This window comes from Bombina bombina, chromosome 4, assembly GCF_027579735.1.
Source record: "Bombina bombina isolate aBomBom1 chromosome 4, aBomBom1.pri, whole genome shotgun sequence".
Classification (NCBI taxonomy): domain Eukaryota; kingdom Metazoa; phylum Chordata; class Amphibia; order Anura; family Bombinatoridae; genus Bombina; species Bombina bombina.
In genome coordinates, this window is record NC_069502.1 from 1,056,777,222 (window position 1) to 1,056,795,729 (window position 18,508).

General features: G+C 42.6%; 1 protein-coding gene across 1 annotated transcript in view; it reads right to left on the reverse strand.

Annotated features, from left to right (window-relative positions):
* PSME4 (proteasome activator subunit 4) overlaps positions 1 to 18,508 on the reverse strand; it is a gene marked incomplete in the record, with an annotated part of 938,614 nt that overhangs the window by 598,743 nt on the left and 321,363 nt on the right. The window contains 1 exon segment of the mRNA XM_053712692.1: positions 8,225 to 8,374. Coding sequence (XP_053568667.1) covers positions 8,225 to 8,374 — 150 coding nt within the window.

An 18,508-nucleotide genomic window follows, 5' to 3' on the forward strand; every position in this document is an offset into this window, starting at 1 on the left:
GGGCCGGGTCGACGCTTGCACTTAGCAGAACGTGGTAAGGCATGGATCACTTTCAATACCACCGTTTGCAGTTGATCAGCAAAATCTGACGGCCAACGAATCTCTCCCGCAGGAGTAATAGTTGGATCCTGGGGCGCTGCATGTGCAATAGGAGATGGATGCAGGGAACGCACATCACAGGACGGGGACCCCTCCGAGATGTCGTAACTTTATTAAGGCATATGGAACATAGTTGAGCAGGCTGATCTACCAGAAACTCCTCACAATAAACATAGGAATGAGACCTAGTTAAAAAGGACGAGCCCACTAACGCGTCAGAGTCCTCCATAGCTTGTGCTGTTATTAAGGACTAGATTAACTTAATAAATAGGCACCATTATAACCTCCAATGGCCGGGGGACTCACCACCTCCTATGACCCGGACTACAGAAACCGTTTTGTCTCCTGCGCCACTAATCAACAGAGGAAGATGGATAACCACACCCAGTCACATGGAATGCCCGGCAGGAACCGCCTCTGCCTAAGGAGAAAACAAGACAAAAAAGGGCAGTGCCATACTCCCTTAAGTCACCTAAAAGTTCCACACATTGCCAGAGCCTCATCTCGCACATAACGCAGTAATGACACAATAAACAATATCATGTATAAACCCCTCCTGTTCAATAATCCCCTTTCCAGGAATATTAACCCTTGATTCTTTAAAGATAAAAGGCATCACACTGTGACCCTGTCTTCTGTGTTATCATTATATGATAAAAATGAAACAATCTTACCAGAATCTACGCCGTGGAACAGGAACACAGCCCTTCAAGTGTGACAGGTTAGTAGCCTCGCTCCTGACATGGACTTGAGTGTAAAAATCAGGCATCGAAACTCGTCAACTCCGATTGCTTGTGGAGCTGTTAATATAAGTTGTGATGGTTTTGCAGAAAGACTCACCCTGCATCTCCGGACTCTAACTTTCATCCATGCTCTCACTGAGAGGCTGACAGTACTACTTAAAACTCCAGTCCCATTCCGAAAAGTACTGGCCTCTATAAGAGAGTACTCCAATCTTCAGCACTTCTCTGCCGTCCTCCTGTAACGAAAGGCAAAGAATGACTGGGGGATTAGGGAGGTGGGGGAGGTATTTAAGCCTTTGGCTGGGGTGTCTTTGCCTCCTCCTGGTGGCCAGGTTCTTAATTCCCAATAGTAATGAATGAAGCCGTGGAAAGAGGTGCCACAGGTGTGGGGGGGGGGGAGAAAGAGAGAGAGCGAAAACACTAGCACTTAGGTGTTTTGTATTCACACATAATATTTGTTTTTTCCTAGCTAGTGGTCGGATTATCTGAATAAACAAGTTTTAAAATAATACACTTCATTTCAAGTGGAGAAACCTGTAAATGTATTAGTTAAAATAATTCCAATTAGAGAAGAAAAATACAATTATAGGCAAACTTATAAAAGACACATTTTGTTTCTTTTAATTAAAATACAGTCAGATTTGCAGATACTATAGGATGTGCTGAAGTATGCCACAATCAGTACAAGACTATTAACGTAAACGCTAAGTGGGAATAGACTAGCAAAAAGAAACACTATAAAATACAGAAGAATGACTGAAATGGATATGCTTAGAATCACTCACTATAATCTACAGGTGACAACCTACCCAACAACACAAACTAACATATACAGCTAAATATTAAAGTGTAATATTTATTAAGTAAACCAATACTGAATAAGTATAAATTAATGGTGGTAGGAAAGATGAGAAAAAGGGATTAAACAGGCATGTACTGCAAAAATAATAGAGACTTGACTCAGCGAGAAAACAGAATTTATGTTTACCTGATAAATTTCTTTCTCCAACGGTGTGTCCGGTCCACGGCGTCATCCTTACTTGTGGGATATTCTCTTCCCCAACAGGAAATGGCAAAGAGCCCAGCAAAGCTGGTCACATGATCCCTCCTAGGCTCCGCCTACCCCAGTCATTCGACCGACGTTAAGGAGGAATATTTGCATAGGAGAAACCATATGGTACCGTGGTGACTGTAGTTAAAGAAAATAAAATATCAGACCTGATTAAAAAAACCAGGGCGGGCCGTGGACCGGACACACCGTTGGAGAAAGAAAATTATAAGGTAAACATAAATTCTGTTTTCTCCAACATAGGTGTGTCCGGTCCACGGCGTCATCCTTACTTGTGGGAACCAATACCAAAGCTTTAGGACACGGATGAAGGGAGGGAGCAAATCAGGTCACCTAAATGGAAGGCACCACGGCTTGCAAAACCTTTCTCCCAAAAATAGCCTCAGAAGAAGCAAAAGTATCAAACTTGTAAAATTTGGTAAAAGTGTGCAGTGAAGACCAAGTCGCTGCCCTACATATCTGATCAACAGAAGCCTCGTTCTTGAAAGCCCATGTGGAAGCCACAGCCCTAGTGGAATGAGCTGTGATTCTTTCGGGAGGCTGCCGTCCGGCAGTCTCGTAAGCCAACCTGATGATGCTTTTAATCCAAAAAGAGAGAGAGGTAGAAGTTGCTTTTTGACCTCTCCTTTTACCTGAATAAACAACAAACAAGGAAGATGTTTGTCTAAAATCCTTTGTAGCATCTAAATAGAATTTTAGAGCGCGAACAACATCCAAATTGTGCAACAAACGTTCCTTCTTTGAAACTGGTTTTGGACACAGAGAAGGTACGATAATCTCCTGGTTAATGTTTTTGTTAGAAACAACTTTTGGAAGAAAACCAGGTTTAGTACGTAAAACCACCTTATCTGCATGGAACACCAGATAAGGAGGAGAACACTGCAGAGCAGATAATTCTGAGACTCTTCTAGCAGAAGAAATCGCAACTAAAAACAAAACTTTCCAAGATAATAACTTAATATCAACGGAATGTAAGGGTTCAAACGGAACCCCCTGAAGAACTGAAAGAACTAAATTGAGACTCCAAGGAGGAGTCAAAGGTTTGTAAACAGGCTTGATTCTAACCAGAGCCTGAACAAAGGCTTGAACATCTGGCACAGCTGCCAGCTTTTTGTGAAGTAATACCGACAAGGCAGAAATCTGTCCCTTCAGGGAACTTGCAGATAATCCTTTTTCCAATCCTTCTTGAAGGAAGGATAGAATCCTAGGAATCTTAACCTTGTCCCAAGGGAATCCTTTAGATTCACACCAACAGATATATTTTTTCCAAATTTTGTGGTAAATCTTTCTAGTCACAGGCTTTCTGGCCTGAACAAGAGTATCGATCACAGAATCTGAGAATCCTCGCTTCGATAAAATCAAGCGTTCAATCTCCAAGCAGTCAGCTGGAGTGAAACCAGATTCGGATGTTCGAACGGACCCTGAACAAGAAGGTCTCGTCTCAAAGGTAGCTTCCAAGGTGGAGCCGATGACATATTCACCAGATCTGCATACCAAGTCCTGCGTGGCCACGCAGGAGCTATCAAGATCACCGACGCCCTCTCCTGCTTGATCCTGGCTATCAGCCTGGGGATGAGAGGAAATGGCGGGAACACATAAGCTAGTTTGAAGGTCCAAGGTGCTACTAGTGCATCCACTAGAGCCGCCTTGGGATCCCAGGATCTGGCCCCGTAGCGAGGAACTTTGAAGTTCTGACGAGAGGCCATCAGATCCATGTCTGGAATGCCCCACAGGTGAGTGACTTGGGCAAAGATTTCCGGATGGAGTTCCCACTCCCCCGGATGCAATGTCTGACGACTCAGAAAATCCGCTTCCCAATTTTCCACTCCTGGGATGTGGATAGCAGACAGGTGGCAGGAGTGAGACTCCGCCCAAAGAATAATTTTGGTTACTTCTTCCATCGCTAGGGAACTCCTTGTTCCCCCCTGATGGTTGATGTACGCAACAGTCGTCATGTTGTCTGATTGAAACCGTATGAACCTGGTCCTCGCAAGCTGAGGCCAGGCCTGGAGCGCATTGAATATCGCTCTCAGTTCCAGAATATTTATCGGTAGAAGAGATTCTTCCCGAGACCAAAGACCCTGAGCTTTCAGGGATCCCCAGACCGCGCCCCAGCCTATCAGACTGGCGTCGGTCGTGACAATGACCCACTCTGGTCTGTGGAACATCATCCCTTGAGACAGATTGTCCAGGGACAGCCACCAACGGAGTGAGTCTCTGGTCCTCTGATTTACTTGTATCTTCGGAGACAAGTCTGTATAGTCCCCATTCCACTGACTGAGCATGCACAGTTGTAATGGTCTTAGATGAATGCGCGCAAAAGGAACTATGTCCATCGCCGCCACCATCAACCCGATCACTTCCATGCACTGAGCTATGGAAGGAAGAGGAACGGAATGAAGTATCCGACAAGAGTCCAGAAGCTTTGTTTTTCTGGACTCTGTTAGAAAGATCCTCATTTCTAAGGAGTCTATAATTGTTCCCAAGAAGGGAACCCTTGTTGACGGGGATAGAGAACTCTTTTCCACGTTCACTTTCCAGCCGTGAGATCTGAGAAAGGCCAGGACAATGTCCGTGTGAGCCTTTGCTTGAGGAAGGGACGACGCTTGAATCAGAATGTCGTCCAGGTAAGGTACTACTGCAATGCCCCTTGGTCTTAGCACCGCTAGAAGGGACCCTAGTACCTTTGTGAAAATCCTTGGAGCAGTGGCTAATCCGAAAGGAAGCGCCACGAACTGGTAATGTTTGTCCAGGAATGCAAACCTTAGGAACCGATGATGTTCCTTGTGGATAGGAATATGTAGATACGCATCCTTTAAATCCACCGTGGTCATAAATTGACCTTCCTGGATGGAAGGAAGGATAGTTCGAATGGTTTCCATCTTGAACGATGGGACCTTGAGAAATTTGTTTAAGATCTTGAGATCTAGGATTGGTCTGAACGTTCCCTCTTTTTTGGGAACTATGAACAGATTGGAGTAGAACCCCATCCCTTGTTCTCTTAATGGAACAGGATGAATCACTCCCATTTTTAACAGGTCTTCTACACAATGTAAGAACGCCTGTCTTTTTATGTGGTCTGAAGACAACTGCGACTTGTGGAACCTCCCCCTTGGGGGAAGTCCCTTGAATTCCAGAAGATAACCCTGGGAGACTATTTCTAGCGCCCAAGGATCCAGAACATCTCTTGCCCAAGCCTGAGCGAAGAGAGAGAGTCTGCCCCCCACCAGATCCAGTCCCGGATCGGGGGCCAATATTTCATGCTGTCTTGGTAACAGTGGCAGGTTTCTTGGCCTGCTTTCCCTTGTTCCAGCCTTGCATTGGTCTCCAAGCCGGCTTGGCCTGAGAAGTATTACCCTCTTGCTTAGAGGACGTAACACCTTGGGCTGGTCCGTTTTTACGAAAGGGACGAAAATTAGGTCTATTTTTTGCCTTGAAGGGCCGATCCTGAGGAAGGGCGTGGCCCTTACCCCCAGTGATATCAGAGATAATCTCTTTCAAGTCAGGACCAAACAGCGTTTTCCCCTTGAAAGGAATGTTTAGTAGCTTGTTCTTGGAAGACGCATCAGCCGACCAAGATTTCAACCAAAGCGCTCTGCGCGCCACAATAGCAAACCCAGAGTTCTTAGCCGCTAACTTAGCCAATTGCAAAGAGGCGTCTAGAGTGAAAGAATTAGCCAATTTGAGAGCATTGATTCTGTCCATAATCTCCTCATAAGGAGGAGAGTCACTATCGAGCACCTTAAGCAGTTCATCAAACCAGAAATATGCGGCTGTAGTGACAGGGACAATGCATGAAATGGGTTGTAGAAGGTAACCCTGCTGAACAAACATCTTTTTAAGCAAACCTTCTAATTTTTTATCCATAGGATCTTTGAAAGCACAACTATCCTCTATGGGAATAGTGGTGCGTTTGTTTAAAGTAGAAACCGCTCCCTCGACCTTGGGGACTGACTGCCATAAGTCCTTTCTGGGGTCGACCATAGGAAACAATTTTTTAAATATGGGGGGAGGGACGAAAGGAATACCGGGCCTTTCCCATTCTTTATTAACAATGTCCGCCACCCGCTTGGGTATAGGAAAAGCTTCTGGGAGCCCCGGCACCTCTAGGAACTTGTCCATTTTACATAGTTTCTCTGGGATGACTAAATTTTCACAATCATCCAGAGTGGATAATACCTCCTTAAGCAAAATGCGGAGATGTTCCAATTTAAATTTAAATGTAATCACATCAGATTCAGCCTGCTGAGAAATGTTCCCTAAATCAGTAATTTCTCCCTCAGACAAAACCTCCCTGGCCCCCTCAGATTGGGTTAGGGGCCCTTCAGAGATATTAATATCAGCGTCGTCATGCTCTTCAGTAACTAAAACAGAGCAGCCACGCTTACGCTGACAAGGGTTCATTTTGGCTAAAATGTTTTTGACAGAATTATCCATTACAGCCGTTAATTGTTGCATAGTAAGGAGAATTGGCGCGCTAGATGTACTAGGGGCCTCCTGAGTGGGCAAGACTCGTGTAGACGAAGGAGGGAATGATGCAGTACCATGCTTACTCCCCTCACTTGAGGAATCATCTTGGGCATCATTGTCATTATCACATAAATCACATTTATTTAAATGAATAGGAATTCTGGCTTCCCCACATTCAGAACACAGTCTATCTGGTAGTTCAGACATGTTAAACAGGCATAAACTTGATCAGAAAGTACAAAAAACGTTTTAAAATAAAACCGTTACTGTCACTTTAAATTTTAAACTGAACACACTTTATTACTGCAATTGCGAAAAAACATGAAGGAATTGTTCAAAATTCACCAAATTTTCACCACAGCGTCTTAAAGCCTTGAAAATATTGCACACCAATTTTGGAAGCTTTAACCCTTAAAATAACGGAACCGGAGCCGTTTTAAGCTTTAAACCCCTTTACAGTCCCTGGTATCTGCTTTGCTGAGACCCAACCAAACCCAAAGGGGAATACGATACCAAATGACGCCTTCAGAAGTCTTTTATAAGTATCAGAGCTCCTCTCACATGCGACTGCATGCCATGCCTCTCAAAAACAAGTGCGCAACACCGGCGCGAAAATGAGACTCTGCCTATGCTTTGGGAAAGCCCCTAAAGAATAAGGCGTCTAAAACAGTGCCTGCCGATATTATTAAATCAAAATACCCAGAATAAATGATTCCTCAAGGCTAAATAAGTGTTAATATCAATCGATTTAGCCCAAAAAAAAGTCTACAGTTTAAATAAGCCCTTGTGAAGCCCTTATTTACAATCGTAATAAACATGGCTTACCGGATCCCATAGGGAAAATGACAGCTTCCAGCATTACATCGTCTTGTTAGAATGTGTCATACCTCAAGCAGCAAGAGACTGCAAACTGTTCCCCCAACTGAAGTTAATTGCTCTCAACAGTCCTGTGTGGAACAGCCATGGATTTTAGTTACGGTTGCTAAAATCATTTTCCTCATACAAACAGAATTCTTCATCTCTTTTCTGTTTCTGAGTAAATAGTACGTACCAGCACTATTTGAAAATAACAAACTCTTGATTGAATAATGAAAAACTACAGTTAAACACTAAAAAACTCTAAGCCATCTCCGTGGAGATGTTGCCTGTACAACGGCAAAGAGAATGACTGGGGTAGGCGGAGCCTAGGAGGGATCATGTGACCAGCTTTGCTGGGCTCTTTGCCATTTCCTGTTGGGGAAGAGAATATCCCACAAGTAAGGATGACGCCGTGGACCGGACACACCTATGTTGGAGAAATGTAGCTTATTACAAACAAATTGCATTATTTATTTATTTAATTAATTAATTAATTAAAGGGATAGAATGGTCAAATGGAAACGTACATAGGTGCATTTCAGTTGTAAACAGAGGCATTTTTGCAATATACCTCCATTAGAAAAAATGCTTCTAGTAAAGGTTATTGCTGTTTTTCAGCAGCGTACGCACATATGCTGTGGGCCCGTGCACCTGTTTATAAGTTCAAAGAGCTGCCGTTGGTGTGTATTGTGTCTGTGAAGACTTAATTTGTGCCATACTAGTCAGAGTTTGTGTCATACTAGTCACAATTGACTATCTCAGCAAAATGTTGTTTGAAAATGTTGCACGTGTCTTCAAAACATATGTGCGAATGCCGTTAAAGAACTGTAAAACTTTTACTAGAAGCATTTTTGCTAAAGGAAATACAACATAAAAATGCTTCTATTTAAAATGGAAATGCACCCATGAATATTCCAATTTTAGCCTTTCTAAGATAGTTCAATCTGTTCCACATTTGAGAATAGGATATTATATACCTACTCACCTAAAACCTTTACAGTGAAGCTCTGGAGGCAAGGAGGTAGGCAAAAATAATTCAAGGTAACTAATAGCCTTTTGCATGGTTACATCAAAAGGACACATTAAAGGACGCCATTCTTCAAGCATTTCTGCTGTTGCATCATCTGGAAAATAACTAGGAAAGAATTTTTAGAAAAATAAATATATTTTAAAAAATCACAAAAGAAATTTGCAATGTATTATACAATTTTACATATGTTTCTTAATTTCTAATTTCAATCATTTTTGCAATATTAAGTATATTAAAAAAACAAAATAACCTTTAACCTTCATCAACTCCAAATCTTGGAACATAGACAGGAACTAATTGGTTAGCAAACAATGAATTTGCTTCATGTTAGTATATGCACCAATCAGAGGGTTTGTACTAAGGTCCGCATCTGGAAGTCTGCAATATATGCAAATGAGCATTATGCTGTGGCTAAAAATATTTTTTAAAAATTTAACTCATTGTGGTCCAGCACAGTTATGTCAAAAGTGATCTATTTGTAGATATCAAAGTGCTGACCAGCAGATCTTCAGACTGTTGAGTAAAATTGGGCAGAGTATAACAAGCCTTATATATATATATACTCTCTGTTATGATGCAAATAGACAGTAAACACTGAACTATTGGACTGTATCTTAATCTATGCAGTACTACACATTATTGTTGCCATGGACTCTATGTCGACACTATATACTTTTGCATCCTCATGGGTGTGTGTTTACAAAACCACCACGTCTGTCCCCCATTCCGCTGGTTTCAATAACTTCTCATGCACTACACCGCCACAGCAATAAAGTTGGAAGCTCTCTCTGCAAGATAAGGCAGGCAGAAAAGCATCCACTGGCTGTTCTGCACACTGACACTGACTGTATGTAAACAAGCACCGTCAGGGGTGCAAACGTATAGTTTCCATGCTGCGTTTTGAAGTGTCCTAGGGAAAAATAATGCTTTGATAATCTAATGCTTTAAAGGGATAGGAAAGTCAAAATTAACCTTGCAAGAATCAAATACACTAGGCACCTGCGTAGGCATCTGTCATTAATGCTGGTATACATGGAATAAAGATGGACACTGCATGTTACCACCATTTTTATTACAAATCTTATTGTGTGTAACTGTGCATACGAATTAAAGACAACTGTTTTTAAATTAAACTTTTGACATCTAGTTAATAAAAAAGCAACTTCAGAAGAATTATGATATATTACTTGCTATATTTGGATTCCCTTTTGCAAGGTGACCTTATGAGAGGAGTGTTATAGATAAGCAGAACCACATTGATTTCATTGTGAGTAGGATTTTTTCTTTCATTTATGGAGTTATACTGACTTTTCCATTCTACATTTCTTTTATGAAAACTAAACAAGAATTTACACCATCGTTGGAGAATGGAATTTGCAAGCGGGTGAGAAAAAACTGAGGGCAGCCAGCAGCGTCAATATGGTTTGTGCTATTCTGTATATATTTTTTTTTGTTCTATTAGGTATAAAACAACAATTCACTTTAATAATAAAAATCAAAACCACTAAAAAAAAAGTTTTGTAGATTTTATTTTTTTATTAAAATTGCATGTGTATGTGTATATGTGTGTGTGTGTGTGTATATGTGAGATATATATATATATATGTGTATGTATATATGTGTGTGTGTGTATATATATATGTGTGTGTATGTGTGTATATGAGATATATATATATGTGTGTATGTATATGTGTGTGTGTGTGTGTGTGTATGAGAGAGCGCGAGAGAGAGAGAGAGAGAGAGAGAGAGAGAGAGTGTGTGTGTGTGTATGTGTATGTGAGTGTGTGTGTGTGTGTGTGTGTGTGTGAGTGTATGTATGTGAGTGTATGTATGTGTGTGTCTATGTATGTATGTATGTGTGTGTATGTATTTGTGTGTGTGTGTGTGTGTGTGTGTGAGTGTGTGTATGTATGTGTATGTATGTATGTATGCATGCATGTATGTATGTATATGTGTGTGTGTGTGTGTGTGTGTGTATGTATGTGCGTGAATATATGTGTGTGTGTGTGTATATAATTTAAATTATGCTTACCTGATAAATTTATTTTCTTCTGAGGGTAAGAGTCCACAGCAGCATTCATTACTTTTGGGAAATTCATAACCTGGCCACCAGGAGGAGGCAAAGACACCCCAGCCAAAGGCTTAAATTCCTCCCCCACTTCCCTCATCCCCCAGTCATTCTGCCAAGGGAACAAGGAACAGTAGGATAAATATCATGGTGTAAAAGGTGCCAGAAGAAGAAACTAAATTACAGCCGCCTCATCGATAAACGCGGGCGGGGAGCTGTGGAATCTTCCCGTCAGAAGAAAAAAAAAAATTATCAGGTAAGCATAATTTATGTTTTTCTTCTTAAACAGGAAAAGTCCAAAGCTGCATTCATTACTTTTGGGAAAACAATACCCAAGCTATAGAGGACACTAAATGCAAACAAAGGGCAGGTACAGAAGGTGGTCCGGCCCCTTTTAAAGGGCACCACAGCCTGAAATTACCCATAAAAAACTGAAAACAAAAGTAACTGCCCATCGGTTAAATAACCGGCATGATGTGCTGGAGACCACTCAAAATCTTTAGATTCCACTGAGCACAATTGAAAAACTGTCACAGCAGAAAAAAAAAAAGAGGGCTCTCTGTGAAACACAAAACCACGACTGACAAAACTCGCGAGCTCCAGCTCCAGGGCAGCCAAGCTGAATCTTAAGTCATCATGGGACCCCATCCAACAGAGAATGCCAAATTATCGACGGTAATTCCGGACCAGGAAAATCCGGACCCCAGAAGACATCCAACACCAGCAGCAATGCAACCAGTGGAGGAAGGAACACCTGTGAACCCCCCACCAGGGAGGATAACAGGGTCAACAGAAAGTACACAGTCAGACCCAAGAGAGCAGACAGAGGAACTCCGTGGAACGGACCCAACACAAAAATAGCCTGGCAACGTCTGCCTCAAGAGAAAGCAGAGGGCCGAAGAGGAAACTAACCCATTGGAGAACCACTCTGACCAATTACTAGCAGCAGGCATGCTACCACGAATCCATGACAGAAATATAAAGCTTGCGAGCACACATTCAAAGTGCAAGTAGCTGCAGCTGGTTTCAAACTGCAAACCTTCCGCTTGCTAGGCCGCTAAGCTAACCATCAGGCTACTACAGCTGGCTCTATGTGCTCGGGTTCCGAAACCCTTACACAGTTCCCGTCTCTAAAGAAGGAACACTCCCAAAAGGGAAGATAGGGCACAGAGCTACGACGAAACTTTAGTACCAGAGCCAGCCCCTCTGACATCCAACACAGAAGGAGGGAAGAAAAGAATCCTCGAACGAGAAGATAAGGACCCACAGGGTCTCCATGGAAACTGTATACTTCCAAAATCCTCCCCAAAAGGACAAAAGCCAAGGGAACCGCTTCCACCGCCGTAGGTAAGGTGAAGAGACCAAAGAGAATGTTAAAACAATACCATTGAGTAATAACCCAACGATCATTACTACCAGCTCAGTTGAGACAAACAACTTCAAGCCCACCTTTAATGCAAAAGTTGCCACTGGCGACAACCATAGATCCACCTGAAAGGCAGCAAACTAACCTTCAGGCAGACACCAAATCTCCCATGAGAGCTAAAAAACAACCCCCCGAAGGGACAAGCGGAAGTTCTAAACCCTAAAGTTTGAAACTAAACCACCCAGGACCGAGTGCAGCGACCCGGACCCCAAAATCTCAAACAAGAGACATGGCCCTAAGCCAGAACCCCCAAAACCCGGGACAGGCCGTATGTCCTGAGGAACTACAAAGTTGCCTCATACGGAGAAGGGCACTCTAGGTAGTGCATTCCACACCCCAATGTCCTTGAACATTGGACGCTTGCAAGAGACTCAGACCAAGATCATAGAAAGACATCTAGACAGGCCTTAGAGATGGCAACCCGCACCCATAGGTGGAGCTGAACCCTGGACCCTCTGCTTGCAACCCCAGAAACCAAGAGCTCCTAGAGGTTTGAGTGCAACACTAAAAGTCCAGGGACCCCGGAGTTTACCAGGGACGGGGCTCCATATAATGGAGAACATACCCCAATAGCTGGATTCAACACTCAACCTTAGCCATGTGGGTAACTGGGCGATAAACTAGGCTACACCGCCAAGCGTAACCAGCCCCTTAGTTGGAGAGCCAAAGAACCTCACAGGATCAGCCTCCCGGAAATCCCTGAACCAGGAATAACAGACAACCCCACAACTCCCTCTGAGAAGCGGACCAGAGGCAGTTGCTGGGGAAAAAAAGGGGAGTAACCTAACCCCTGCGCTCCATCTTACGAGAGTGTGTAATATACTGAAAAAAAGGGAAACGGATATACCCGAACTTCCGGACTCAGATGACCAGACAACTCAAGAAGGGAAAAAACAATCCCAGCAACCTCAAGGGACACTTGCGACTAGGACACAATAAAAACAGACACCCGGAAAATACCAAGATTGAAACTAAAATAGTCATCTAAACTGGTACCCTAACTGTCCAGCGGTCATCCAGACCGCCAAACCCCTTGGGAAAAGGATAACCAGCACACCGGCACCACGTGGGTGACATGAACCCTAAGGAACAGCAGCAAGCGCCTGACCAGTACCTGCCTGGTATAAGGAACACCTGAATTGTCCAAGGTCCAAGAAAAATCGAAACCCCAAAGAGATCGAAAACAAACTATAATCATAACTAAGTTCTGATATAGAAAGCGTGCAGCTTCCAAGGAAGTGTGAACGCTACCACAAAATCGCAAGTATCAGTTCCAGAGAAGAAATGTTCCCAAAATGAGAAATTATAGCAGACATGAGCTTCCTAAAACAAATCAAATATATCCTAACCGGATTAAATAAAATAAAGGCAGCACCCAAGGGTGAACACCCAAAAAAAACAGCACGCCAACCGGACCAGCCGATTAGAGGCCCAAGCTCAGAAATGGAACAGATACTTAAAAGAAAAGAAACACAGACGTTAAAGCGATTGCATCATTCCCACACATCTAATCCAGTTTGCCTTCCGGCACAGAAGACCAAGAATCCCACGGCCCAGTAGGGCTGGAATCCTCCAGCACCGCCAAAACATGCCTTAATAAAACACAAAGACGTGCCAGTCTATAACGGTAGGCAAAATGTTCCCCCGCCGGATCAATGGGCGACCCCGACCTCAAGGGTGGGGCCCCTGAAGCCTCAGAGGCCATCGCTTCCCCAAAAAGGTCTGACTCAGGCGATCCCACGCACGACGAACCCAGGTTAACAGAACACGGACAGTATCTTAAAAATACCCATCTAGGAAGATATAAATGTGCCAGCGCCAAATATTTGGCCATGCGGAACCGTGCTGTAACCTCTGGAGGAAACAAGCCGCCTTCCGGAGAAGGAGTAACAGCCATAGGGATACCTGCTTGCGTAGCAAAAGAAGATTCTGGGGCACGCATCTCACGGGACATGGAATCCTCAGGGGCGGAGGGCTTAACGCACTCTAAATTCCATGATTTGGGGGAAGAGAGTACTCTAGAACAGCAATCTGAGCATAACTGATGGGCATGGATATCCCTGGCCATTTCATACTCTTCGCAAGACGTATACTCCGAATCGGAGATATCCGTCTCCAAAAAAAATCAGAATCCTCCATAACTTGGAGATTGCAATTATGGACAAACAATAACGGCACCTTATACCTCCAGTAGCTGGGGCACTCATCACCTCCTGTGAACCAGACAACTAACAAACAGACTCTCTCTGTCGCCACTCGGTCAAGGTGCGGAAATGAAATACAACGTGACTACTCTTTCACGAGGTGGATCATGTAAGCCAAAATAAAAAACGCGTCAATCCCTAGGACCGCAGACACTGATGAAATAAGGCTGTCATGTCCGAATAGCCATGAGCCCAAGTATCGCTACACAATAGCAGACAAAATCACATAGCAAACATGATTAAAGTCCCCCCTGTTCAATAACCCCCCTCAGAGATCTTAACCCTTGATTCCAGAAGATAAGGTAGTCCCACTGGGACCCTGACTTCTTTCAGTAACATTACATTCACATATCGAAATAAAATGAAACGATCTTACCGGAATCTACGCCGTGGAACAGGAACACGGCCCTTCAAGTGTGACAGATAGTCTCGCTTCTGACATGGACTTGAGTGAATAAAGGCAGGAAGCGAAACTCGTCAATGATGATTGCCCAGGAGCTGGTAATATGAGTCGGGATTGTTTCCCAGAAAGACTCTCCCTGCATCTCCTGACGCTAACCCATGATCTCAATGAGAGGCTGACAGGATGACTTAAAACTCCAGTCCCATTTTGAATAGTACTACCCTCCATTAGAGACTATCTTAAATCTTCTGACACTTCTCTGCCAACCTCCTGAGACGAAATGCAAAGAATGACTGGGGGATGAGGTAAGTGGGGGAGGTATTTAAGCCTTTGGCTGGGGTGTCTTTGCCTCCTCCTGGTGGCCAGGTTCTGAATTTCCCAAAAGTAATGAATGCAGCTGTGGACTCTTCCCGTTTAGGAAGAAAATGTGTGCATATATATATATATATATATATATATATATATATATATATAAAACAATTTATGTAAGAACTTACCTGATAAATTCATTTCTTTCATATTGGCAAGAGTCCATGAGCTAGTGACGTATGGGATATACAATCCTACCAGGAGGGGCAAAGTTTCCCAAACCTCAAAATGCCTATAAATACACCCCTTACCACACCCACAATTCAGTTTAACGAATAGCCAAGAAGTGGGGTGATAAAGAAAGGAGTAAAAAGCATCAAAGGAATTTGGAAATAATTGTGCTTTATACAAAAAAATCATAACCACCAAAAAAAGGGTGGGCCTCATGGACTCTTGCCAATATGAAATGAATTGATCAGGTAAGTTCTTGCATAAATTATGTTTTCTTTCATGTAATTGGCAAGAGTTCATGAGCTAGTGACGTATGGGATATCAAATACCCAAGATGTGGAACTCCACGCAAGAGTCACAAGAGAGGGAGGGATAAAAAATAAAATACAGCCATTTTCTGCTGAAAAAATAATCCACAACCCAAACTATAAGTTTATTCTTTAGTGATAAGAAAAACTTAAAACATCAGCAGAAGAATCAAACTGAAACAGCTGCCTGAAGAACTTTTCTACCAAAAACTGCTTCCGAAGAAGCAAATACATCAAAACGGTAGAATTTAGTAAATGTATGCAAAGAACACCAAGTTGCTGCTTTGCAAATCTGATCAACAAAAGTTTCATTCTTAATAGCCCACGAAGTGGAGACTGACGTAGTAGAATGAGCTGTAATTCTCTGAGGCGGGACCTTACCCGACTCCAAATAAGCTTGACGAAAGCAAAAAGGAAATAGCAGAAGCTTTCTGACCTTTCCTAGGACCAGAAAATTAAAAGAATAGACTAGAAGTCTTTCTGAAATCTTTAGTAGCTTCCACATAATATTTCAAAGCTCTTACCACATCCAAAGAATGTAAGGATCTTTCCAAAGAATTCTTTGGATTAGGACACAAGAAAGGGACAACAATTTCCCTACTAATGTTGTTAGAATTCACAACCTTAGGTAAAAATTGAAAAGAAGTCCGCAAAACCACCTTATCCTGATGAAAAATCAGAAAAGGAGATTCACTAGAAAGAGCAGATAGCTCAGAAACTCTTCTAGCAGAAGAAATAGCCAAAAGGAACAACACTTTCCAAGAAAGTAGTTTAATCTCCAAAGAAGGCATAGGCTCAAATGGAGGAGCCTGTAACGCCTTCAAACTAAATTGAGACTCCAAGGAGGAGAAATTGATTTAATGGCAGGCTTAATTCGAACTAAAGCCTGTACAAAAATGTTTACCAATCTTTCTGTGGAATAAAACTGAAAGAGCAGAGATTTGTCCCTTCAAGGAACTTGCAGACAAACCTTTATCCTAACCATCCTGAAGAAACTGAAAAATTTTAGGAATTCTAAAAGAATGCCAAGAAAATTTATGAGAAGAACACCATGAAATGTAAGTCTTCCAAACTCGATAGTAAATCTTCCTGGAAACAGATTTCCGAGCTTGTAACATAGTATTAATCACTGAGTCAGATAAACCTCTATGACTTAGTACTAAGCGTTCAATTTCCATACCTTCAAATTTAATGATTTGAGATCCTGATGGAAAAATGGACCTTGAGACAGTAGGTCTGGCCTTAACGGAAGTGGCCAAGGTAGGCAACTGGACATCCGAACAAGATCCGCATACCAAAACCTGTGTGGCCATGCTGGAGCCACCAGCAACACAAACGATTGTTCCATGATGATTTTGGAAATCACTCTTGGAAGAAGAACTAGAGGCGGAAAGATATAAGCAGGATGATAATTCCATGGAATAGTTAGTGCATCAACTGCTTCCACCTGAACATCCCTGGACAGGTATCTGGGAAGTTTCCTGTTTAGGTGAGAGACCATCAGATCTATCTCTGGAAGACCCCACATCTGAACAATTTGAGAAAACACATCTGGATGGAGAGACCACTCTCCTGGATGTAAAGTCTGACAACTGAGATAATCCGCTTCCCAATTGTCTACACCTGGGATATGTACCGCAGAGATTAGACAGGAGCTGGATTCCGCCCAAGCAAGTATCCGAGATACTTCTCTCATGGCTTGAGGACTGTGAGTCCCACCTTGATGATTGACATATGCCACAGTTGTGATATTGTCTGTCTGGAAGCAAATGAATGGTTCTCTCCAACAGAGGCCAAAACTGAAGAGCTCTGAAAATTGCACAGAGTTCTAAAATACTGATTGGTAATCTCGCCTCTTGAGATTTCCAAACCCCTTGAGCAATCAGAGATCCCCAAACAGCTCCCCAACCCGAAAGACTTGCATCTGTAGTTATCACAGTCCAGGTTGGTCGAACAAAAGAAGCCCCTTGAACTAAACGTTGGTGATTTAACCACCATGTCAGAGAGCGTTGTATATTGGGATTTAAGGATATTAATTGTGATATCTTTGTATAATCCCTGCACCATTGATTTAGCATACATAAGCTGGAGAGGTCTCCAGTGAAAACGAACAAAAGGAATTGCGTCCGATGCTGCAGTCATGAGGCCTAAAACTTCCATGCACATAGCCACTGAAGGGAATGACAGACTAAAGGTGCCGACAAGCTGCAACCAATTTCAAGCATCTCTTTTCTGTTAGAGACAGAGTCATGGACACTGAATCTATCTGGAAACCTAAAAAGGTGACCCTTGTCTGAGGAATCAAAGAACTTTTTGGTAAATTGATCCTCCAACCATGTTTGCGAAGAAACAACACTAGTTGATTTGTGTGAGATTCTGCAGAACGTAAAGACTGAGCTAGTACCAAGATATCGTCCAAATAAGGAAACCCCGCAATACCCTGTTCTCTGATTACAGAGAGTAGGGCACCTAGAACCTTTGAAAAGATTCTTGGAGCTGTTGCTAGGCCAAATGGAAGAGCAACAAATTGGTAATGCTTGTCTAGAAAAGAGAATCTCAGGAACTGATAATGTTCTGGATGAATTGGAATATGAAAGTATGTTTTTTGCAAGTCTATTGTAGACATATAATGTCCTTGCTGAACAAAAGGCAGAATAGTTCTTATAGTCACCATCTTGAAAGTTGGTACTCTTACATAACGATTCAAAATTTTCAGATCCAGAACTGGCCTGAATGAATTTTCCTTCTTTGGGACAATTAATAGATTTGAATAAAACCCCAGACCTTGTTCCTGAAAAGGAACTGGCATGATTACCCCTAAAGACTCCAGGTCTGAAACACACTTCAGGAAACACTGAGCTTTTACTGAATTTGCTGGGGTACGTGAGAGAAAAAAATCTTCTCACAGGAGGTCTTACTCTGAATCCTATTCGATACCCTTGAGAGACAATGCTCTGAATTCTTTGATTTTGGACAGAATTTATCCAAAAATCCTTGAAAAACCTTAATCTGCCCCCCACCAGCTGAGCTGGAATGAGGGCCGCACCTTCATGCGGATTTAGAGGCTGACTTTCGTTTCTTAAATGGCTTGGATTTATTCCAATTTGAAGAAGGCTTCCAATTGGAAACAGATTCATTGGGGGAAGGATTAGATTTTTGTTCCTTATTCTGACGAAAGGAACCAAAACGGTTAGAAGCCTTAGATTTACCCTTAGGTTTTTTTTATCCTGAGGCAGACAAACTCCCTTTCCCCAAGTAATAGTTGAAATAATAGAATCCAGTTGAGAACC